General features: G+C 38.5%; 1 protein-coding gene across 4 annotated transcripts in view; it reads right to left on the bottom strand.

Moving 5' to 3' along the window:
* The window catches only part of GAB1 (GRB2 associated binding protein 1), a 99327-nt gene that overhangs the window by 22877 nt on the left and 51711 nt on the right, over positions 1–24739 (bottom strand). For all 4 annotated transcript variants that reach the window (XR_010614484.1, XM_065687900.1, XM_065687912.1 and 1 more), the window contains exons 2-4: positions 18652–18946; positions 8523–8736; positions 746–1350 (exon numbers count right to left, since the gene is read on the bottom strand). Coding sequence is in view for 3 of the 4 variants with exons in the window: in XM_065687900.1 (XP_065543972.1) it covers positions 746–1350; positions 8523–8736; positions 18652–18946 (1114 nt within the window). In the remaining variant the exon portion in view is untranslated. The remainder of the gene's footprint in view (positions 1–745; positions 1351–8522; positions 8737–18651; positions 18947–24739) is intronic.

The raw sequence follows: 24739 nt of genomic DNA, 5'->3' as shown, positions 1-24739 counted from the left end.
AATGCCAAACTCTCCAAGTAAAAGTAGCTCCACCAAATTTGCTATGACCTGAAATACACCCATCTGCTAAAGGAAGAACACTAAAAAAATGCATTAGCACATCTGGAATACAAGCATTTAGGTGACTATAAGGAATAACTTTACTTAAAAGCTGCCATATGCACATCTGTTACAAGGAGGGAAATAAAGGTTGGTGGCAATGATCACCAGATGACGGTTGATCTCAAAGCTCTGAGCATACACCAAGTGCCATTAACCTTCGTGAAACGTTTTCAGCTTCTGCACATTTGGACCACTACCTGCCAACATTACTCTGGTTATTCTGAAAGACTTGGAACAGAAATATTGAATTTAGCTCTATGAGTTTGTTAGAAAAAAAAAATAAAAAAAGTAAGATTATGTGTTCTTCATTGCTGTTTTCTAAAGACAAGTAACACCTTAAGTATTGCTAGGTCTTCAAACATTCGTAGCTAAGACTGAATGCCACAATACAATACACATCCCTTATCAACATTCTATGCTTTGCTGTTTTGATGGTTTATTTTAATAGTCTTTTCTTCTCACATACTTAAAGCACCGCAACCACAGACTGTTTTGCAAAGGGCTACACACTTGTTTTTAAAGGCTAGAAATGCCTCCCATACCATTCAGCCCATTCATATAATTCTTATCACATCATTCATCACAAGATCACATTATTTAACACAAAATTCTGGAAGAGCAGGATAAAATATAGAATACTAACCTTTGCGGAAGATATTCAAATCTACAGTTGAAATGGTATTACTGCGTGAGGGCGGCATTCCTGCTGTAGGGATGCAATAACTACTGTCAGTGTCTGAAGCAGTGCGACTGATGCTACATGTTTCCACAGGAGATCGATCTGCAGCGTGGTGAGGTTTTGGTGGCCGAGGTGGAGGAATATCTGGAATAGTCTCCAGTTTTGAAGTCTGAGACAATGTTCCCTCTGGAAAAGTTCGTGGAATCTGGTAAGTACCTCCAGGTGTGGGGGGAATGTCATAGCTAATGGAGATGTGTCTCAACTGTGCATCTAATGAAGATGTTGCTGATGGGGTATTGAAAACATGTTGCTCTCCTTCTGCATCAGTCCCAGATGGAGACGCTGCCTTCGGTAAAACATCCTGTGAATAACTCCTAGGCAGGTTATAAAGGCTGCAGTCTGCCAGTGTCAGTCCAGTACGAGAAGGAGGAGAGTCGTAGACACCTTGCTGCTGAAAAAAGCCATTCACAGCATGCTTGCTCGCTGATGGAGCGGGATTTTTGTGGGAGGGCACGTTATCATTGCAGTCTGTTTCAGAAGAGCTGGATTTTGCCGAGTCAGCATGAGATCTACACATAAATAAGATTGTAAGATTAAAATGTTGATGAACATACAAAGAAAAACAAACATTACAAATAATAAAATAACATTGAAAATGTAAACAATTAAGTCTATCAGTCTCTTCCAGTTCTTTTTTTTAAGGAACCTAAGTAACTATATACACATAAATCCATGCACATGAAACACATAACACAATCGTGGAGCTTTAGAAGCAGTTAAACAACAAGTTTATGTTTCATAAAGCAAGTGACTTCCACAATGCCAATTTGCAGCAGAGTTTGTTTGAGGCTGGGGGATTCTGTATTTTTTTTAACCCATGTTGCAAACTAGCAGTACTTTAATGGCACTGCTAAAGGCAAAAATAATACACAAACCTTGGGTTTACAGAACTTGCTAGTTCTAATCAGTATGCAAAAATGTTAGAGGAAAAAAATACCGCTGCAACACCCTTACGTTCATACTTGAAGTTACCTACTGGCCATAAAAAATCCAGGGTTGAAATACTTAAAGGAGAGAAAAGTAAGAGATAAGAACAGAAATAGGAGAACGATAGCATGTTCTTTGGGGTGTGTGTAATTCACAGGATCTATGGGCAAAAGAGTGTTTTTTTCCTTAAATGTAAATTAAGGCAGTGTTGTTAGATGAAACTGCACAGCAGTTAATACTTTGATTTCTCTGGAAATTCTCTTTTATGAGAATAGCACTGCAATACTGGCACTAACTAGTACCAGTAAACTTCCATGGAAAGTAAACACGTTGCACTTTCCCCCCCTCCCTAACTTCCCCAGTTACCTTGCTCCAGGCAGGGAAATTCAAGAAATTCTGTTACCAGTCTGACTCCTTGCTTAAATGAAAGTCAAGACAGTGGCAAAATACTAACACAGTGGTTAATGCAGTCCATACACTTGTTGATCAATCATACCATACTTCCTGTTTTCATTACCACAGCACAATACCAATGTGTTAATTCAGACACACGTGTAAATATTTTAGCATGCGTGTGCATCAATGAATAGCTGCTATACAGCTCTTAACAGGCTCTATTAAGCAAATGGACCATGCAGTTCACAGAACTTCTGAGGAATAAGACACGTAAAATTCAACAGCATGACTGCCACAAGAAGTACTTTTTCCTCTTAAGAGGCTCTCTACCTCAAAGTGATCACAACCAGAATTTATTATTCAAATTTCAATTTGGCAACAAGATCACACAAAACTTTACTTCTCAGGGGACAGCTGGATTTGTCTCCATGGGTTCTGGTAACCTGAGGAGAAAGGAATCCAGTTTAGCTATTCATTTAGGTTTCCTTGGCAGTTACTGGAAAAATGGAGACCGTGTGAAACACAATCTGTTCTTCCTAGATATCCATCTAAACCTGACGAATCACTCCCAAAGTGCCTCTCTGACAGCTATCAAGGGAGCCCATGTGATTAGCTTAGACTGGACATCTGCAATAAAGAAAAATGTCATTCACCTAACCAACTGGTTTTTGTTCTATTCAATAGCAGATATACAATCTCTATCAGTCCAAATGGCTTATGACAGTTCTTCTCCAGCTTTAATTATATCATCTTTTTTTACTGGCTTGTTATTAGGGTTTTTTCAGTTGTGTTTTGTTGTTGTTTTTTTTTTTTTTTTTTTGCATTTTGTTGCTGTTTGGTTTTATTTCTTTGCTTTGTGTGTGTGTGGTTTGGTTTACTTTCACTAGAAAAAGTACAACAATTTTGCTGTGGTTATTATTTTCTACATTGATTTGAGTTCTGTCTCTCACTGGTTGGAATTGGTTTCTAGGTGACTCTGAATATGGATCTGCATTTAGTTTACCAGACCCCAAAAAAGAATGGATTGTTCTCATTAAGTATTTATCCTTGGCACAACTGAGGAAGTGAGAGTTCCTACATTCCTTATGATGCTGACCATGAAATATATCTTGTTTGCTAACAGTTTACTTCTTTTGCCTCACTATTGAGCCACTGGAAGCTTAGCACACTTGCAAAAATAGAACACATAGTACAGGAGGGACTACATGAGATTACAGAGCACATAATAAATTGTGAACATACCATGTGACTAGTAACACACCGAGCTTAGCCCCTGCTGTAGCCTTTGCTCTTTACTTGAAGGGTTCATTCAGTAGTTCCTCGCTTTTTAGATGTACTCTTCTGGTTCTGTGGTATTCATTCAGACCAAAGTCTCATCAAAAGTCACGTGTGTTTTATATGAGCAAGTGTGGCAAGGATTGTGATCTGCATTTTATATACTATAAAAATAAACTGGGCAGTCTAGAGAAGCTGGACACTGTCAGTCAATTGTAGGATCAAAATTGTTAGTTCCAGTTGACTAGGATATACTTGGAAATGAGAAAACTTTCAAAACTACAGAAATAAAATATAAACACTATAATTATCTTACAAAAACATGCAGAGGCTATAACCAAAGTTCAAAATGCAACAACAGCACATGTACAATGCCAGTACTCAGGGATTACCCATGATATGTAAGCAACAAATGCTGACATTTTTAAATTTAGGAGTTTTCCTGGGTCTAAGCAAATGCTGCTGCTTCTCTCTTGGCCACAAGCACTTGCAAAAGCAGAAGACTTTCAAAAACCATGACACACAAGGCAGCCAGGCCTGTTATTTGGCAACAACTTAAATTTCTCATTATAAGACAGCATTTCTGATGTAATTCATTATTTTAAAATTAATCTTTTGGAATCAACTTCTTGGTCTGTTGAAACAGTTATCAAAATATGAATGGGCTGTAACCAACCTGAGTTTGAAAGGCCAAAAATTTGAAGGCAGTCTGAAACACAGACCAAGAAAGCTATGTATGCCAAATAAAGACAGGGAATTCAGCATCTGAAGTTTAACTGGTTTTCAAAAGTCAGTATTAACCGCTGATGGTGATGGGAACACCATGCACAATTTTGAAGACGTACAACGCGTAGCTGATTCCTGCTACCTCAAGGTTGGGACTAGAGTTCAGGGACTGACTTGACTCCTGATATTTTTTAAAAGAAGGATTTCAGATACAAGATGCTTGGTGACTTCTGCACAAAGCTTCAGCTAACTTAATTTTCCACACATACTTCAGAAGAGCTCAACACAAAAAAATCAACTGTTTTCAATATTCCATTAACAATTGGTTATTAAGGATTGTTTTTTACACCTCAGTTTAAAATAATGGCAAAGTTGGATATAACTCACTGAACACCTCACTATTTATAAGCAGAGGATGACTGTGACATGAATTCAGCGTTATCTCATGCTGGCATCATACGACTGCAAATTCTGCTAAGTGACCCAACTATTCCTTACTCAGTGCTAGGACTGGATACCTCTTTACACACATTGAGATGACTGTAGAGCCTGCTGAGCTACAAGGACTGAGAAGAGGTGGGATATTGAGGCAGAGGGAGCCCAATAAGAAGCCCGTCTCCACATACCAAAATCTACTCACTGACAAGGACTCAGGGAAGAAAGTTTTTAAAGTGTTTTAGCCCAAGAAGTAATCATCCCATTTTTGATTATGCTGTAGTTCAGTCTGGCTTAACCACTCATCCCATTTGCAGGAATCGATATGACCAATTAAACAGAATACTGTGAAGAAAGTGGCAGCAGAACTGCTCGTGCGAGCCAACAACCTGGGGCAGCAACAAGTAACATAGTAAAAATGTGACTAGATAGATAAATAAATAAGAAGCCAGCTCTATTTCCATGGATGTCGAAGTTACACAGTTTTTCTGTTAAAACTCACAGAACACCATGCAAGATGCATCTCAAACAAACAATATTTTCAGGCAAGTTAATGGCTCTGTGATTAATTTCTCACACGCATTCCAAGAACGGCTACTGTTCACTCACTGCAGTGGAATCTTTTTACTTTCAAAATCTTCTAATAGTAGGTATTCCTGCCCTTCTTCTGAGAGAAAGGGTGACCCTTGGCTGGTTCATAAACACAGGAAAGATGAGGAAGACAGCATTTAGTATTTCAATACACCTCTCAAATAAGCCAGAACATTAAGGGGTTTGGAAATAGTCTTTGGCTGCATTTTTTTATTTAGAATTCAAATACAAACCTTCAAATCTCACTAAACGCTGCAGTCCAACAATACTTTTTCTCAAGTCAACAGTGATCAGAGCACAAAACTATTTTAGACAAAATACAGCACGATTATTACAGCTGTAAAGTGCTGTGTCCAAGATACTCTCACAACAGCACATGCTGTGTTCCATGACACCATTAATGAAGCATTTCAAATTATGTCTTAGTTCTGAAACACCACAATTCTTAAAGATTTCTAGAGAGGCAGTTTGGATACTTCCCTTACATTCCACAGTTCCCTGCCTCACCCGGCAAAGAACCACAAAGCCTTGAAATAAAAATCCCAGATTACTTATGAAGCAACATGCAAAATTAGAACAGAAGAGTTTCCTCTTGGCAACTTTGAAGTCTAAAGGGAAAAGTCATTGAAATAAACTATCGTTTATTTCAGGTATTGTTACTACTTGAGTAACAATACTTGCCTATTTCATTACATTTATTAAGCTTTGCACTTTACACTAAGGAAAAGAGGTTGTAAGAAATACAGATAAATTGTACCAAGTCTGAAAATTAACAGGAAAGTGATGCAACCATTTAATTTTTAATTCACTTGTAAGGATGTGGACTGGGGTAGTACATAGTGTGCCCTCTAACTGATCATCTTAGTAACATCGCTACACAGATACACAAAGCTCTAATTCCTTAGGAAAAGGTCTATATCCCCTATACTCTGTCCCAGATCCAGCAGAACACCTACTGTACCATGAAACATAAGTAGTCCTTTTAGGTGGAACTGAAACTCCAGCGTAACTATTATTCTGAATTTTCATTATTACAGCCTTCTTAATAAAGGGACATAGCTATTTAGTGAATTTAGTTAAATATAATACATTAAGCCCACACAATTTCCCAGTAATCACAATGCCAATGTTGCACTGTTTTCAAATATTCCTATAAAAAACATCATTTATTTAAACAACCTCTACACTCCCAAAGGCTTTGTTCAGTTTTTTCTCAGTTCCCTTGGCATTTTATGTCTCCTGGACCTTATGCCTTCCCCAACACCAAAATACCTTCTCTCCTGTGTCACCAGTGTCTTCCTCAAGAAACCTTGCAGGCTACCCGGACGCTATATTTTGCCATGTTTTGTGTAAGGAGACCATGAAAGGGGACCCCTTCCACTTAACCCTTATTTACTCCTCCTACTTAACCCATATGTCACACAACTGTCAAACTCATGTGAGAAGATCAGTTACACATCCCAGCCTTAATCATTGCAAAAAACATGCTTCATGTGCTGGTGTTACAAATCCATTCTGTGCCCACCCCTTGCAGAAGCAAACAGGCGGACACATTTCTCATGAGCAAGGGTGCCAAAATGGAAAGTCAAGATTTCTCTGCCAAGCCATTCAGGAAACAATACTACTGGCAGGAACAGTGAACATACCTTTCAGGCACCATCAGCTTCTAAACATCACTAATCACTTGAACTTTTAACACTGAAAAAGCAGCTACTGGGTTTCTCCTTCTCTTGCAGGACACTTTGGGGCATGCTGTCCTGCCTATAACCTGCACATTTCATACTCTGCGGAAACTGGAGGCTCATTTCTCCATTTTATAAGAAAGATTTTAAAGGGTGGATACTTTTCTACCATGCAATCATCAGTAAACAGAGCAGGAAACTCCTTAGGCACAACAGAGCAAGATAAAAACGCCAAGAGAACGAAGAGCACATGGCACAAGTAAAACTGGAAAAGCATCAAGGTGTTGATGAGGAAGGCACCACCACTAAAAGGTATGGCCCTGAGGCAGTACGTGAAGTACTCATGCAAACTCTTTCAAAGGAAGCTTTCCTCAGTGTCCCATGTACTTGTCTGCAACTGCAAAAACAATATGACATTTTATGTTTAATTTCCTGGAAATATTCCAGCAGATTTTATTTTAAATTACTGCAGGAAAGAAGCTTGCCAGACAGATGTATAAGGTTCTCCCACAGAAAATTTAAGGTTGGAAGAAAGACCTCTGGACATTATCTGGTCCAGCTCTTCCAATACATCTAAGCAAAGCCAACTTCAGAGTCAGGTGAGGCTCCTCAGGAGCTTGTACAGCCAAGCTCATTTGTGGTTGTTTTGTGTGCTGGGTTTTTTTTGGTAAATCTCAGAGGATGAAGATTCCACCAAGTCCCTGGACAGCCTGCTTCAGGGATAGACACTATTCTGAAAAACCATATCGATATTTCCCAGGTAGCTACCATAGAAGTAATACCCTCTGATGCAGAAAATGCTGTATGTCTATTTAGTTTAGAAGCATTAGCTGGAGGAATAAATATACTTTTAATTCAGTGGAAGTTCTCAATTCTTTCCTTAAAATTTCCTATTGCACACTTCTCTGAAGAACTGACTGTATGGTTACTCTTCATTCAGTAAGAAATAAGGTTTATTGAAGCTTGTTTCTAAATCTCTGTTGTTTGGAATAAGTTAAAATTCAGGAAACAGAAATTGAGTGGTTTAAGTCTCATACATTCTAAAATGTCATAAAATAATTGTCTTTTAACTCATGCGTGAGCATCTGGACCATGTCAGTAATAGTCAACAAATACCATTTGAGGACTGCTATTTTCAGATGTGGTAATCTGGCAGGTGATGATAAATACCAGCATGTTTTAACTGAATCCCTTCCATGAAAGCTTTAACTGGCAAAACTGGAGCACTAAATCACAGAAGGGAGAAAGGCTAAATTTCTCCAGCTTCTTCTAGTCCTTGGCTGGACTAAAAACACCAGATTGTGTTAAAGAAAGGGCACTTATCTGTTCTGTGCCACGTACCACTACAATGAAATTCTTGGAATCACTGCATTTATCTGACATTTCATATTGGCAACTTCTGTCTGCACTTTTCAATAATGCAGCATGGGTCTAGCACTGATCAAACAACTTACTATTGCTGCAAAGAGTTCAAGCATAGAAAGAAACAAAGCAAGGAGCTACAGGCAGCTTCGCCCCCAAACACTCCCCCCAGAAATATGCACCCAAACGCTCAATGACTCAGCAACAAAAAAAGTGCTTTTAACCAGATATTCTTGGCCTGTAATACAAATAAGTGTTTTCAGGAAAAAAAAAAAAAAGTCACTTACCTCATAGGTTCAGGTTTTTTACTTTGACAGTTTATTAGCAGTAGGTAGTCTTGAGGATCTTCTTGACCAGAGGAGGACTCCAATGGAGGGATGTTAATAAGCTGATAGGGAGGAGGTAGGGAAGATTCTGCTTGCATGGAAGGTGGTGAAGTGTTGATGGGCAAGGGTAACTCAGCCGATGGTTGTAAAGAACTGACTGGTGGCTTCACAGCATCTGCAAACATGTAAGCAAAGCATTCTTTTTAGAGTGAAGAATGGAGTCTTACATTGCTACATAAAAAGTTATTAACAGAGGATGAGAAAAGTCAGGGGTTTAATTCAAAACTGTAAAATCAGTGGCTATAAGAACATTTGGATATTAATATTTTTCAGAGTATTTATACTTATATATATCATATATATTATAATACCTTTATATTTTTTCAAACTGTAATCAATTTCTTAAGTATACCTTGGAAATAGAGGTTATGCCTTATATAATGACTGTTTTCCAGACACAGAAAGAAGAAAGATGCTGACAGCTGCAGTGAGACAGCTAAGAACACAAATCTGTTTTAATCAAGGGCAGACAAAGGCCCATAGGTTATTACTTGAATATGGTAACCTGAGTCAGCACTTGCACGTATTCATCCCTTTTTGACCAAGGTCACTTCAGCATTTCAGATTAGTCACCAGTTAAGAACTGGCCTCTCTCAAGATCTAAAAAACAACAGGGAAAAAAGCTGCTTTTGCAATGGAAGAGCCCTCACAACTATAAAAATAATGCAGAGATACAATAGAGGTACCATGTTCCACTAAGTACCCCAGATTTTTACTTTAGTGCAACAAATGAAGTAGTTGTGGTTGTTTGGTTTGGTCTGTGGGATAGGGGGGAGAGAGGGGAAGGAGAGAGAAGGTGTTTTGTTTTTTAAATAGTCTTTAAAATTCTTACCCAATTCCTACTTATCTGTATTCTACAGTACTTCATTTTTTCCTTACAAATATATGTATCCTGACTATTAAATTACCTGGGAGACTGGAAAATATTGACTGACAAACATTAAATGATCATTTAACTTTTTCATTGTTGTAATGATGCATTGACTAAGACCAACATCATTAAGCAAATTGTTCCTCAATTATCAAGGCTCCCTTGTACTTGCAACTCACTGTACATTCCAATTCGCACATCCCAAGAATGGACACTTCTTATTAGCATTGTTTAAATGAACATATTATTATCCAATGCAAGCTGCTCCTGTTAGACTTACAGGCTAGCTATGCCCTAACCAATTAACTTCATCCAGCTTCTCCTTCCCAGGACTATCCTTGGAAGAACCAGATGAGCAGACCAGAACACAGCCCTCCTGCTTCCAGTTCTGTGTACGCTAGGTACAAGTGATTTAAACGTGGAAATAGGCACAGCAGTACTTGCTTTGAACTCCCATGGTACTTACACAGGCTCAGAAATTAAATCCCACCACACCCATGTGGGTGGAAGAAGTCTAGGTGTATGAAAATTCCTCAACTCAACCTACCTGAAAAGGTAGGATAACCTAAAAAAGTTTTTAAAAGCTTGTGCCTGACCTATCCATCAAACTACTTAGAAGAACAAAGGCAAAACCAGACTGCACCCACATACAAAAATAAAATGGTTTCTTCATTACATGCTAAAAATATTAAAATATGGACAATTTTCTATCATTTAGGAATTTAAAGGGCTTGGAGGAGACCATTTGAGGCACCTACAGATATTTCTTCATGCCCCTAACAATGGGGCTTAAAAACTGGAACAGAGAGGTGGCTGAATGGACCTACTAGGCATGGATTTCTTGCTCCTGGAAAAGAGGTAGTGGGAGAAAGGGCAAGCAGCTTTCTGTCCTGTCCCCTCCAGAACTGAGAAAAGCAAGTAAAGTTATTCATGAGCAAAAGTGGAGCAGATAGTATATTCAGAAGGAAACCTATCATTCTTTGGCCACACTTACAAGATCCTCAAGAGCTCTGGTGTACCACAATCCCTACACCTGTTCCTTGTCTTCACATCACTAGATCTGCTCGGTGCCAAGTTCGCACAAGGGGAAAAAAAGAAATCAAAGAGGATGTCCCTGCAGCTTCCAGGGAAGATGGGTGTGTCAATTAGACCACACGTAGTCAGGAGAACTCGACAGGTACATAGTAAGATGCATGCCTACATGAGGCTGATGCATTTAAACAGATCACACACTAGCATTCCCAGGAAGAGTAAGAAGACCCAAAGGTAACTTTCCAGGGAAAAATAAAATCAAGATGCTTGAAAAAGAACTGATGTACCCACCATGTTTGGAGAAAGAAAGAGTTACTTTCTTGGGGAAGTAAGAAAAAAGTGTGTGAATGTGTGAAAGACATTAAACACTGGATATAACCTGTAACTGCTGAAAGGAGGCAAGGTGGCAAAGACCATTAGGCTAATTATACTGGCTCAGATCTGTAGCCTCTGAAGCCCACAATGCCATCTCCGACTGTAGCCTGTTGCGGACAGGTTGAGCAGAAGCAGCAAGGCAAGCATGCCACACTGCCTTCTGCTTCTGGGGCTCCTCAGGGCAGGGGCTGCATCCATAGTCTATGCTGTCCAACCTCTCTAAATTCATCCTACCTCTTTTGAGCACATTTATATTTTTGACCTCTACCATCCTGTGGCAGTGAACTCCACACCTTATTATGTGTGGCATGAAAAAAACCCTTCCTTTATTGTAAACTTGGTACCTGAGAGTTTCACTTGATACCCTTCAGCTCCGATCTTCAGAGGAACAGAGAACATCTGCCTCCTATTCATAATCCCCATTCCCAACTTTACATAATTTTGTCACTGCTTTACTGAGTTGGTTCTGCTCAATTTTTCTTGGTACAGAGCCATTTCATTGCAGATCTGGTTTCTCTTCACCTTTCCTAGCTCTACCAATTCCTTTCTGAAAAGGGAAACTAACGATTGCATAAAATGTGCAAAAAAAAAAAAAAAAAAGCAAGCCTGGGACACTCACTGATTATTTACAAAGACACAAAACCAACTCATTCTATTCCTATCCTAACCATTTACCCTTGATTGTTACCGAGTATTGAAGGTGACACTGTCCCAGTGTCCAGAAAGTTCACGATCTGTTCTCCGAGCAAGGATTCAGGGCCCGTGAATGTTAATGGATCATTAGGGATACTTCTCTTGTGATGAGCAGCCTCATTTATTTTGACACAGATACCACTTGACAAAATCCCCAAGTCCTCCTACATATCTGCTGTGGGGTATTTTTGTATGTAGACATTTTTTTGCAGTGGATAAAGCACTAAACTATTAAAATACCAAAGTTCTGATCTGAAATTCATCCTGAAACAGGCATCTTATACATGTTAAATAATGTAGGCTAATGCCTGATTTAAAGAGCAAAGCATTTCACTGCTAGGCTACTTCTTATTTGCTTTACACATTCCAGCTATTTCAAATTTGACTATGAAGAAAACAGCACTGTTAATGACTTTCATCACTGAGCAAATGAATGTTGTTTGCTTATCTGTACCCTCTCAAATATTCTCTTTAGCCACGTACTTCAGAAGCTGATATGAAGGAATGTTTCTCCCAGCATATTATTATGATTTCAAAGAGCATAATCATCAACTTGCTCCACTTTGGACTAGCAGATTTTTAGGGAAGGGGTCATCTGCACACCAAAGAGTGTTACAAGTCATTTGGTTTGTTCCCAGAGCTCAGACACTCGGACTGCTTTGAAATAACTGGGAGCTGGAAAAACATTCAGAATATTTACCATGCAAACGAGCACAACAAGAATCCTATTTTGTTTTTATAATTCCCGCATTCAGTACAGCTAGAACAAACAGATTTCTCAAAACAGGGCAAGAGTTTTATCTTTTCTCAGTTGGTTTGTTAAGAGCAGATACAGGTATCATCCTTCGCTTTTTCCTCATAGCCATTTTGGTATTTGCCTCGCTAATAAAACAATTATAGGATTAATGAAGCAAAAAGAATATTTTCTGAACGAGAACAATAAAAGGCTCCCCTCTCTTCCTCCTTAACTATAAAAAGCTTCTTTATTCCACATGCTCCTATATATATGCTTTATGAAAAATCCAGAAGATTTAAGTGTGGGAGTTTGCATTAAGGGTTGGTTTTGTGTTTTCTTATGAGAGCAAAATCTAATTGTTTTCTAATTATAATAATTTCTAATTATAAATAGTTCCTTAATATTCTAATTACGTTAGTACTTTAAATATTCTCACAGTGACCAAAACACAGAAACCTCATTAGAGCAAGCATTTCTTCAAATGTCAAAATGGGAATCCGAGTAAAATAAAAAAACAACCAAAAACCAACCAACCAAACAAAAAAATCCCACCCAAAACTCCACACCTTCTTTGCAGATTGTAGGTAGAAAGACTAAAATAGAAATGGGATTTTCCCCATTCTAACTGTGAATCGGCAACTGATATGCAATAGCATGCTCTTACTATTCATTAAAACAACCAAGGGCCAACAAAGTATTAGAACAAAAATTTACAGATACAACAGTGGAAGCCATTAAAAAAAAAAAAACAAAAAACCAAAAAACCACACCACCACAACTTCTTCACTTTAATCCTTAAAACGACTTTTTCTATAAAGATGCAAGTCTTTTAAGGCATTATCTGTGCTGCTTCATGTAATGAGATACATCCTGAAATAACTGCTGGAGTTTTCTCTAGTGTCAGCTTCTACATGATCTCAAGTAAAAGATCCTGGAATCAAAGGGCCACGTCTGCATGTGCACACACAGAGCATGACAATGTGTACACTGACAGGCAAAGACAAACAGGCACTTGATTCATTCACACACTTAACTCAAGATGCATGGACACATTAGTCTGGGTTTGGTTTTCAGCACCAGTGATAAGCTTACAATCAATCTGAAATTCATGCAGTGACCTCAGTTCTGAACCTTTCTGCTATACCCACAGAAAATACTTCTAATTACTTTAATAAACATCTGTGCATTTTGCAAGTTCGTTTCTTAGTTTAATATATTCTCAAAAGTATCTTTTTTTTTTTTTGAAGACATACAAGACAGCCTATTTAAAGAACACTAACAAAGAATTCAGCAGTTGCTTGTTGTATATTATGCTCAGGACAAGCCTCCCTCCCACATCCAAACCAGAAATGTGGCTGACTATTTCAAGTTCCCATCACATGCTGAAGTTTCTGGCTTCCAGAGCTCGCATCTAAAACTTAATACTTACTATCTGCAGTTCATATGTAATTTTAAGCTACACTTTTTGTTACCCATTTTAAATTTGAAATTACCAAAAGCATTTCCACTCAGAATTTCATCCCCCTCTCCACCTGCAATTTTCTTTTGAAGACAGTTCATTCAAATGTGGGGAAAAAAAGGAAACATCTGTAGCCTGTTCTCTCCGTCTTCAGATGGTACACAGGCTGGGTAATGCAGGAAAAAATAATTAAGGAGTCCTGTCATAGACAAACTTCTGTAGGTGCTTATGAAGAAAAACAGTGCAGCACACCACATTAAAATGTTCAGGGGGGTTCCTTCTTTAAAAAGGCCCAGAGCTCTCCTTACTGAACAGGCTGCTGTAGCCACACAGTGAGCTTACCCAGCTGGGGCTGCAGCACACTGTCTGGAACCATAAGGCTGCACTTCAGAGAAGTTTTCAGTGCTGCACGTACTGCTTCACAGCACCTCACGACTTGAGAGCCAGCAATCTGCCGAACTGCTTTCCAACCCACCCTCTTGCAAACCTCTTCTCCTAGCAACTTATCAGGTGATGTTAACGCCACAAAAGGTGTCCAGCAGGAACCAGGGAAAAATCAAGTTAATTGCCTAGGTATGTAAGTTTAGTTTTCCTCAGAGAAGAGGAGAATCACCTCCTATATGAGTCCTTGTCACATGCAGCTGGCAGCTTCAGTTAATAACCCTAAACACTCATGACAGTAAGTTATATCTTTTTAATATATGTATTTTTTCCTCACACACTTGTAAGGGAAGACCTACTGTTGCAGATTTTGTGCTCTATTCATCACCACCTCACTCATCCATCTTTTAACCACATCGTCTGAAGTCAAAAGATATCTTAATCTTCTCTGCTGTCTTCTTCTTCTCCTTTGAATAACAGGCAACAATTACCCCAGCTTTCCCTCCCTTGACTCAGCTCTTTAGCCACCAGCTATCACCTCTGCCAAACCTGCTATGCCAAACCTCAGGTTTTTCTCTGGTCCCTTTTGTTCTAATTTTCTTATTCCTCTTCAGTTTTGCCAGATGAAATCTTGCAGCTCTGACAGCGTCCTTTCACAGCCTATCCTCACCTTCCTCTGAGCAATTCCACCCTCAAAAAAATAATCTTGTCTATACAGCTCATTAGCTATCATCTCCCACCTTCATTTCCTCACAGCAACCAACCAAAACATCCTCCACAATAAGAGATGCCTTTGTGCCACTATTCCCTCTAAACCTACTGCCTCACTTCTAAGATAACAGCCTTTATCCACAGAGTCCCTCTCCTAATGCTTAACTTGGTCCTGTGATGCTAGTCTTGCGCACTCCAGGTCACAGTCATACATCCTCCTGGCAAGTCAACTTTGAGCTGACTTACCTTCTAGTTAATTATATTCAAGAGACAATGACAAGTTGAGATTTTTTTTATTTAAGTACATAATCTCTACAGCACAACTTCATTGCAAAGACTTTTTCTAAGCTTATTTACCCTGTCATTGCACTTCACACCCCTCCAGAGCCTCCCTTCCTTTATCTAAAAGCTCATACTATTTCTCCTCACTTTTGAGCCCTTTCATGACCAAGGTCTCTAATAATTGTCATGTGTTATTAAGAGGGTGATTTTGATCTGGTAAGTGTGCCAGCCTCTGTCATCTGCTTGTTAAAGCTGTCAAAGGAAAACATTATTTATGTCTTACAGGCAGACTATGCAGGAAAGGCACCCTAAGCGCCTCTCATGTCCACTATTTATCAAAGACCGCCTGAAAATTTCTTCTCAAAACATCCCAGAGTTCAACAACAATCCAACAGTGGTCCACTAGGACCACTTATCTGTCACAATGGTCAAACCACCTTATTTGCTTTCGCTTTTTCTCATGCCTCTGCTCCTATATTGATGCCTTTCACTGCAGATACTAAATTCTCAGTGGCAAAGCCTGTTTTCTGTTACACACTTGTTACAGGCAGCACAGGGGTACCCTGATCTGATACAGGATCTCCAACACAGCATAGCAGCATCACAGAGAACACAAGGAGTCAGACTTATGTTCATCCTGCTAGTCAGCAATATTGCACCCAAACTATGATAAACCTGCTATGCATGTATTATCAGAACACAATTTAAAAAAAAAAAAGGTTATCTGAAAATAATTTTCCTGTTAAAAATGCAGAAGGCATGAGAGGCACATACCAGATAGCAGCTGCTTGAACAGAAATACTGCTAACTTTGATAGCTTTGCGTGTGAAGCAAGCTGTAGCTCTTTAAAAGTATGGTCTTTATGAAGAGAAAAGCTTTCTTTAGCACATGCAATTATTCGTGTAAATGTAATTGTAGATTTCAACATCTTGTTCTTCCCTTTTCTTTCTTTTGCTTTACACTTTGTTATTTCTTCTGGTTTACTTTGTTATTGCTATCTTTATTCAAATGAATACATGCAAGTAACATGTTTGCATATAATAAGATTATTTCCTTCTTCCCCTGCTTTGCCAAGCACGCAATTCACTAAATTACAGAAGCATGCAGCTGGATCACGTATAAAACATTCAGCACAGATGTCTACAGAGTTCTAAGCAACGGCTTTCACAGCCTGTGCTTAACTATCCTTAGAAGGTTTTTCTTACATCACTTGCTGAAACAAGTTACTTCTCTCTTCAGAGAACTGATCTATATCCTGCGTATCGCAGCTTTTTATACTTTGAAAGTCAACTCTTCCCTCAGTATTTTCTTCCTGAGAGAAAAAAAAAAAAACACAACTCCTTCAACTTTTGTTCTCATTGATCACTTAAAAATCCATTTTCTCTATTTCCTACCATTCTTTGAACATTTATCCTCATCTTTATGAAAGCTCGGGCCACAGTATTTCAGCTGAGGTCTCCACAGCACCAGGCAGAGAAGAAGAGTCACTTCCCATGTCCGTTTAGTCTCTCCATCCCAGAATGTCTACCACTTAAGTTCAAAAGGCACAAAACTGAACACTGAACATTTTAACCTCTATATGACCTATTATATTATGACTTTAGAGGGAAAATATGACTATTAAAAGTGAAGTATGAAACTTGGTGGTAGACCTAAAACCCATGCTCATGTTTAGCTCCCCCCCACCTCTGCATATGCATTTTAAAAAGAAAGGTGCTACAGAAATAAGCATTTTACAGCTTCCATTGGGAAGTTCTGCAGTGAGCTTCACCTATTCTTTAACTTCTCAAAATAAACAGCAGGTTAACACAGATTTTTATGAAGTATGTTTATGACTTGCTCTTCCATTATCTTTTAAAAATAAGAACTTGGGAATAAACAGACACCCAGCAACTGATTTTTCCATTTTCCTTTTTAAATTCCTCCTCAACACATTGCATGACATAACTAAACCCATAAAACAGACAATACTGTCAGCTCCCAGTTAAGTAACGACACTGGGATAATTCAGACAAAGCTAAAAAGCCAACAGTGAAACATGCAATCAGAGTATAATGGGGATAAGTTACTGACAAAATTGACAGAAGCGAAAACCGGTTTTGGTCCAAACAGCCAGTGAGGGCATAGTTAGTTCTCTTGATATCCATATGTTTCACCTTCAGTTCAACACATATAACATTAACAGAAAATTAAGGTTTAGTAGTACTTTCAGCAAGGGAAGGCCTCATAAGCCTTGAGGGGACCCTACCTCTCCATTACACGCAATGGACACATGCTCCTTTACGCTCTCACATACACACAAGAGCTATGAGGTACACACATTTCCTCCTTATTTGCCAGGGTCCTACTCTGTCCCCAGAACCAATGATTTCTGAGTACCTCCTGCCCATGGCTGCACCAGTGGTGCACTTTACCCACAAAAGAACAACCACTCTCCCATACCTAACAGATGCTTAGCAGATTGAATACTAATCGCATGGCAACTGCTCACAGAAACGTGCTGTGGGCTTTCCCGGTTATGTTCAGTATGTCATGAAAACACATTGGAACTGTCAAAACAAGTACCTTTCACTGAATTTACTATCAGAACCATAATTAATAGAGTTTTACGACAATCTTTTGTCTCAAAACTGCAATAAAGAGAAAGAAAAGGGACCCTCTTCAGAAAGCAACAGTATTTTCCAGATACTTTTGAAGATCTGGCTGGAGTAGAAGAGACACAAGCCCTTTTCTTCTTCCCCACCTCCCTCAGCCCACAAACCTACAAAAACCAGATATTTAATTTTAGCCCCTTCACTCAGGCATGCTTCATTTATAACCCTCTTACCACTCCTATTTACTCTTTTCTTGGGACTGTGCACAGAGCTACAGCAAGTCATGCAACCCACTAATCTTCACAAAGAATGCAGGAATAAGTAAATAACTAAAGATGTATTCAGGACAAGCAATGGCCACAAGGTATTTGTAGGAATTAAACACACATCCTGTTTTATACAAGCTGCTTTCACACAGTGTCTATTTTGGTAGGATTAGAAGCTGGGTAGTGCAAAGCTAAAAGTTTTTTGGGGTTTTTTGTTTGTTTCAGACGGTGGGAGGCAGAATTTTTTTTCTCCCAGTTGCACAGCAGACAGAGAAACGGTAATATTAGAAACCTGACATTTTGCACTCATTCCTGCTTGCATAACCATACTTTTTATACCAAATGGAAATCCTTTGATGATTATGATGATCTTCTGTTTTGTATGATTTTACCTAAAGATTTTTCCTATACTGAGGAAACTCTCAAGGCACTTAATCTGTAACAAATTTTTAGTACCTCCCTCTGTTATGCTTACTTTTTTCAGAGTCACAAGGAGGTTTCGTAGCCAATGCATACAAGTTTAAAAACACATACCCACTAAAGGTAATCATGTGATCATTTAAACATTCTTCCCATACACACTTCACACTTTCTCAGAAAAATAAACCAAACTCCAACAATAGAACTTACCCTCATCTGTAGGGTTGAACCCACAGATATCACAGATGCATCGAACCCACTTATTCATCTCCTCCTCGCTGTCTGCTACCAAATAGAAAACTCTGTCTATGGTGTTGATATCAAAAATATAACTGTTTTCAAACTCTTTTTTGTTGAACGTTAATCCAGCATCCACTTGTTGACACAGATTTAAGTCAATAATACGGATAGGCTTCTTGGCATGGTCATTTTTGTAGTATTCCAATACATCTGGATCACCTGTTAAACGGCCACTGCGAAGTACAAACCATCTCCTCTTCCATGCCTGAAAATTGGAGAGAAAAAAGGGGAGAAAAATTACTAAGAAGAAATTATACTTTAAAGATTGTTACCTTTTCTGCACTGTTTCAACCTGCGGTGAGCTGAGTAAAAGATCAATAAGAATTCTAAGAAATTACACACCAGTTACCTACATTTAACACAATGTATTTACATACTGTTAGAGCAGTGGACTAGAGGATTAGTGAATTTGTATTTTAAAGTTTATTTCTTCTGTATCTGAGCTGTCTTTTAAAAAAGAGAACACACAGACTTAAATCACTGTTTACAAAATGAGAAAGGATGAATCTAGTAAAGTAAAAAGGAGGGAAGGGACCAAGAGAGGGAAAAAAATCCCAAACATACACACAAAACGCTTCTGAAAGAAGCCAATGTAGACATGGGAAAAAAAAAAAAAAAAAAAAAAAAAAAAGAAACATATCTTTAAGTGCTCCACAGCATCTTGTTTCTGATATCTGCTACTTCGGGTTGATCAGTGACAGCAGTCTGTATTTAGAGAACAGACAATGTGCATATCATATGCTTCCCTCTGTTAGGGGACCTCTGCACTTATAATATTCTACAATAGCACTTCTTACAGAAAAAGCTACATTATTATTTTGGAAACTATTGATGGGAATAGAAAGAATGACCAAGCACTATAGTTCTACCACATAAACACAGTTTCTATGAAAGGTATATCCACAGAAGAAATATATTTCACAATCTGGCATGTTCTTGTTTTACCAGCCTTCTTGTTACTGCAGAGAGAAAGAAACTGGTCCAAGAGAAAAGCACAACTAAAATGCCTCATTTTCCATTTCATTCTCTGTCTCCTGGCATAATTCTTGCCAATGGTAACTCAAAACAAGAAACCAAGGTTTGCATACAACTGCCCTGGCACTACCAACAGCATCTTGATTGCCCAACTTAACTGCATTTTGGCTCCTCCACTCTATCAGCAATACAGCATTCTATGCTATAAGCTTCCGTATACACCAAAAGTCCAGATAACAGGCACAACAGAAGAAACCAGATGTACTGCCATTGCCCCCTAGAAGAACTGTACTGCACACACAATCAGAAATGTGAAATTAGAGCCTGGACACAGTGGGGAGACACCACTGTTTTATCCATTTGTTTTTATGCTTTACAGCAAAGTTGGAGACCAAGGCAAATCAATGCAGTAGCCAAGCCACTGTGCGTTACAATGCAGACTCACACCGTGCCCCAAAGCACCCTGTTTAAGGCTTCTTTAGAATACTCAGACATGGTTGCCAGCAAGTCCTTTGAAGGACAAAAAGCCCCAACAGAATAAACAAAAAAAAAACCAAAACCAAACACAGGTGAATGAGATCTCCTTTTGGCCAGTCCCAGCTACATGAAACCAAGGGAAGGAATAAAATCAGCAAGGTTGGTCCTAGAAGACATTAAGACGTGTCTGAATCTTTTCCTAATACGTAGTGAGAAACTCTTGTTTTCAAAGCTACATCCCAGTGTGTAAAGGACATCACATTTTCTTGAGGCACAAGAGTATTTCAATTTCATTTTCATGTAGCCCTTCAAACAAGCTACTGGAGAAAAGACATAAAGGACAAAGAGTGAGAACTACACCACCATCTTCCAGCTCTGAATCAGCACCATCAGCTTTGTGCTAGAGACTCACAAACCCCTCATTGTCAATTGGGCATGCCTTTTTTGGGTACCAAGCTTAGGAAGCTGTTATGGAAAGATAATACAGAAAACAGGAGAACGCGAAAAATGCCAGACAGCTCCATTAGGATTTGTGATCCATTCTCCAACTATCACACCTCTAAAAGTTACGTGATTTTAAGGTAACTTCTATGCTTTATAAACCAAGTATATTTATTGCAGTTGTGAGTACAGTATCTGCTTTTAAATACTGAATTCCATGAATCAAGTCGAGGTCTCATGTAACTATTTCCACGTATCAGTAAGTTTAAGTGGGTGAGCAATAAAACTCAGTAGGAACCCCTCTAATTTACATTTCAAATGTGAATACCTTCTAGTAGCACAGCTGATAAGCACTCTTCAACAGCAACCCAAAAAACACTAGCAAAGTTTGTTTTGTTTCCTGTTTCCAAATCAAGTGACAACCTAGATGCTAGGATAACAGGAAATTTCAGTATCGGAGGCTCTCTCTCCACACAAGGTCGATCACAGATAACTGTTATGAACCAAACCACACAAAACTCTGTGAGGTTAAAGATAAAGCAGGTTTCTGAAGCTAGCCTTCAGTCATTCAGATGAAATTGATTAGAGAGATGAGAGGAACAAGAGGAATTGAGAAGCACAATGCACTTTGTCTCACAATTCATGTAACAAAAAAATAATAAACTCTGTATAAACCAAGCATCCCTCTTCTACAAGTTTATTTCTAGTACTGTTAAGGAATGAAAGATTCTTAGCATTCCTGACAGTCCCTGTGGAGCATTAATGAATAAATAAGTCTCTTAAAAAAAAAAAAAATCAGAAAAATCAACCAGCTAAACACAATTTGTTTTCAGCCCTTCGGGCTACAAAATAGGAACTACAAAGTACTTAAAACACTGCATTTAGCCTACCAGCACCTGCTACTATTTTTGAAGAGTTTTCACATAGTGCGTATGTGAACATTTATTTCAGTCATATAATGAGTCACACTCACTGAAACTGGCACAGATTATATTCAAAAACAAAAGCAATTCCATAAACTACACACTAATAAGGCAGATACAAAGGTTCTCTGGATTACAGTACAAAGCACAATTTAGCAGCAGAATAAAGCTTAAAGCTAGACAAGCGAACTGACATCAGCACCCTTGCTAATCATAGTACAAAAGCGCCTCTATATTTTCTCAACGTGCAAAATGAGCCCACATAAATCACTCTTTGTTATTTGAAAATATCTGGGATTCTTAAAGCTTGATCTATTTTTAACATTTCAGTATTTGTCATTGTAACGAAAGCTGTATACTGCCTCACTGAAGCATACAATACTGTGCTATATGTGTAAGCAAGACAGCTTCTTCTATAATGGCTTTCCAAGAAAGAAATCTCTAACAGAAAGCATGCATACGTGCAAATATGTATTGCCATAAATTTAATACCCACGACCACCCTTAGCCATTTTTGTTTGAAAATTATGCATTTGCTTTGACAGACCCTGTCACAGACTACTCCTCATGATCACTAAAATGTTGTGACCGGTTTAAGTCACAAGAAAATTACAGGCACTAACTATCTGTCACATTAGCGATGTTATCAGCCATACAGTATCAAATACTGGTTTTCTGTGCTCAAAGGTCAACTGCGTTAAGTTTGAGAAGTAAAAGAATAGCCAGTATGTGATTTAAACGTTTTGTTCCAATGCCATTATCATTTAATTATGGAAAGATATTTGAGCAAATAGAGAAAGGGTAGGTTTTTTTAATGAAAGATTTAGAAATACATATAAAATGTGTTACCAATATAAATAGAGTTTTAAAAACATGTTTTATAAATATGCTAACACCTAGTTAGAAAACACTGCATGCAGATCAAATACCTAACTCAAAAGTAAAATTTTTCCTTGTAAAACTGTAGTACTGTAGTACAGCAAATGTCACGGGAATCAAGTTCACCAAATGCCTGTGCAGGCTTTGTGAATTCTTACAAAACAAGGTTTAACGAGGTTTGCTGCTTTTGTTTCAGACTATAAAGGCCTTGTGTGCCTCTCGGCTTGTTTTCTGCTTTGAGCTACAAAGCATATCAGCTGGCCTAACATAGGACATCACCATTCTTGCCAAACATTGTCCTGTTTGTATCATGAGACCATTGTATCATGAGACCATCATAACTACAGAAACAAGCTTGTTTGCTTGTTTTTGAGGTAGGCTAAAATGTGACAAGCTGCTCACCCACAGAGCATCAAATGCTCAAAGGAATAGTGGAATTTTCTTTTTTTCACACAGAATTTTGAGTAGCTTACAAACTAAGCCCAAGAAACTCAAGTTATTAGTTTTTCCACTCACATATATGCAATCTGCTGATTTAAAAGTGAGTGAATCAGCTAAGAAATTGTCAGAAAGCGGCATTTAGCAGTAAAGGGGTCTGTTGGGTTTTTTTGGCTTTTTTATTAAAAAACAAACAAAAAAACCCACAAAAAACAAAACAAAACAAAACCCGTACTGTCACTAAACCTGTATGCAGTACACAGGATTTACAACGTAACTTCCTTACAAGGAGGTTGAAGTTGTTGCTATACCTCCCTTAATCTTTACATTTATGGATTGTTTCTTCCCTTGTCATATATATACAAGATGTACCTCATTCAGCTGGTGGCTGTAGCTCAAAGATGCAGGAAATAGGGGATGTATGTTTAAATGGAGAAAGAAAGGAAGGAGGAAGGGGCAGGAAAATGGATAGTTTATATTTTAAGAAAGATTTAACCTTCCATTTGGATCCCCTCAAGCTGTTGCTCAAGACGCCAAAAAAATTACATTAAATGTTTAAATAAAAGCTTAGAAAGGTTAAATCAAAGACAACTTTTTCCTCTTTTTTTTTTTTTCCCTTTTTTTTTTTTTCCAGCATTTGCTCCCATGTGGTCAAGTAACTCTACTTACTGATAAACTAGTCAACCATCCTTCTTTGGTTTACAAAGTATTATTAGCCACAGTCCTCATGTCACTTAAAGCTTGTTTTCCTCTATCACATTTACAACCTTTCTTCTCTTGGGTAGCATCCAGTCAAAAACCTACAAAATTCTTGAGCTAAGGCAAAGAGGGTATCATTTATATCCCACTCTGGTGATATCCCTAATGAACGATCAGGAGAAAACTACATATCTCGGGCCTTCTGATCTCTTAAGTGTGCAAACATTTTGTGCTTAGGTTTTCATCTCTGTACTCCACAGACTACTTTGAAAGGGCAGTATTTGGCATACTTCTTCCCCAGAGAAGTCAAAAAAGACTTTGAAGAAAGAAGTGACTTACCAAGGGGCACAGGGAAGGATTGAAAAGAACATGCGATGTTTTACAAGCACACAACAAAACATTTCCTTGCTCCAAAAGAATGTACGAAGTAAGTAGAAGACATGCATAGCATGAACCATAGAAAAGCAGAGGAAAATAAACAAGGCAGTCCAAGGTCACTTCAGGATGCTCTCCTGGACATTTAAGTCCCGAATCTACTGCTGAGGTGTTTTTCACATGTCTGCTGGGATCAAGACTTAATTTCTTAATGCTTTTTGCTCCTATCTATTTCATCTATCCCTCTGCTTTCACTTTCTTTCCAGTGCAAAGGTTAAACAATAGTGAAATTGCTAGATGTCTCTGACAAACAGGGGAAAGGATCACAACAGAAGGCGAGCATTTCTTCTTTTTGCCTCCTGATTTCTAGTGTCCTGTGTTTTGTTCATCGCAGGAGTCAAACACAGCTCTGGCACAGCTTCACTGACTCATACGTTTGACCTGTGCTCAGCATCCCATTAGAAGCTCAAACAAAATAAAAATAAGTGTTCTTTCACACTATGCTTCTTTTTAAATCCTGTTTGTGGTAGGCATAGACCGGTGACAACTGTCACTGATGAGCTTCATCCCACAAGGCACGTACTTGGGAGGACTGCCAGAAAGAAGCCAAAAGAGGTCACATTAGGTAACAGTGCTTCAAGTACAGAACTTAACTTTTCCCACTTGCTACTCTTGTGGTTTGCAGAACTAACTCCAACATTGTGAGATTTCAAAGTTTCACCTGAGAAATTGACACTTGGGTATTTCTACATGGAAATAAATAAAGGGTTGTTTTTCAGAAAGCATTTTCT

The sequence above is a fragment of the Lathamus discolor genome, chromosome 1 (genome assembly GCF_037157495.1).
Source record: "Lathamus discolor isolate bLatDis1 chromosome 1, bLatDis1.hap1, whole genome shotgun sequence".
Classification (NCBI taxonomy): Eukaryota; Metazoa; Chordata; class Aves; order Psittaciformes; family Psittacidae; genus Lathamus; species Lathamus discolor.
This window is presented reverse-complemented; position numbering and strand designations above follow the sequence as displayed.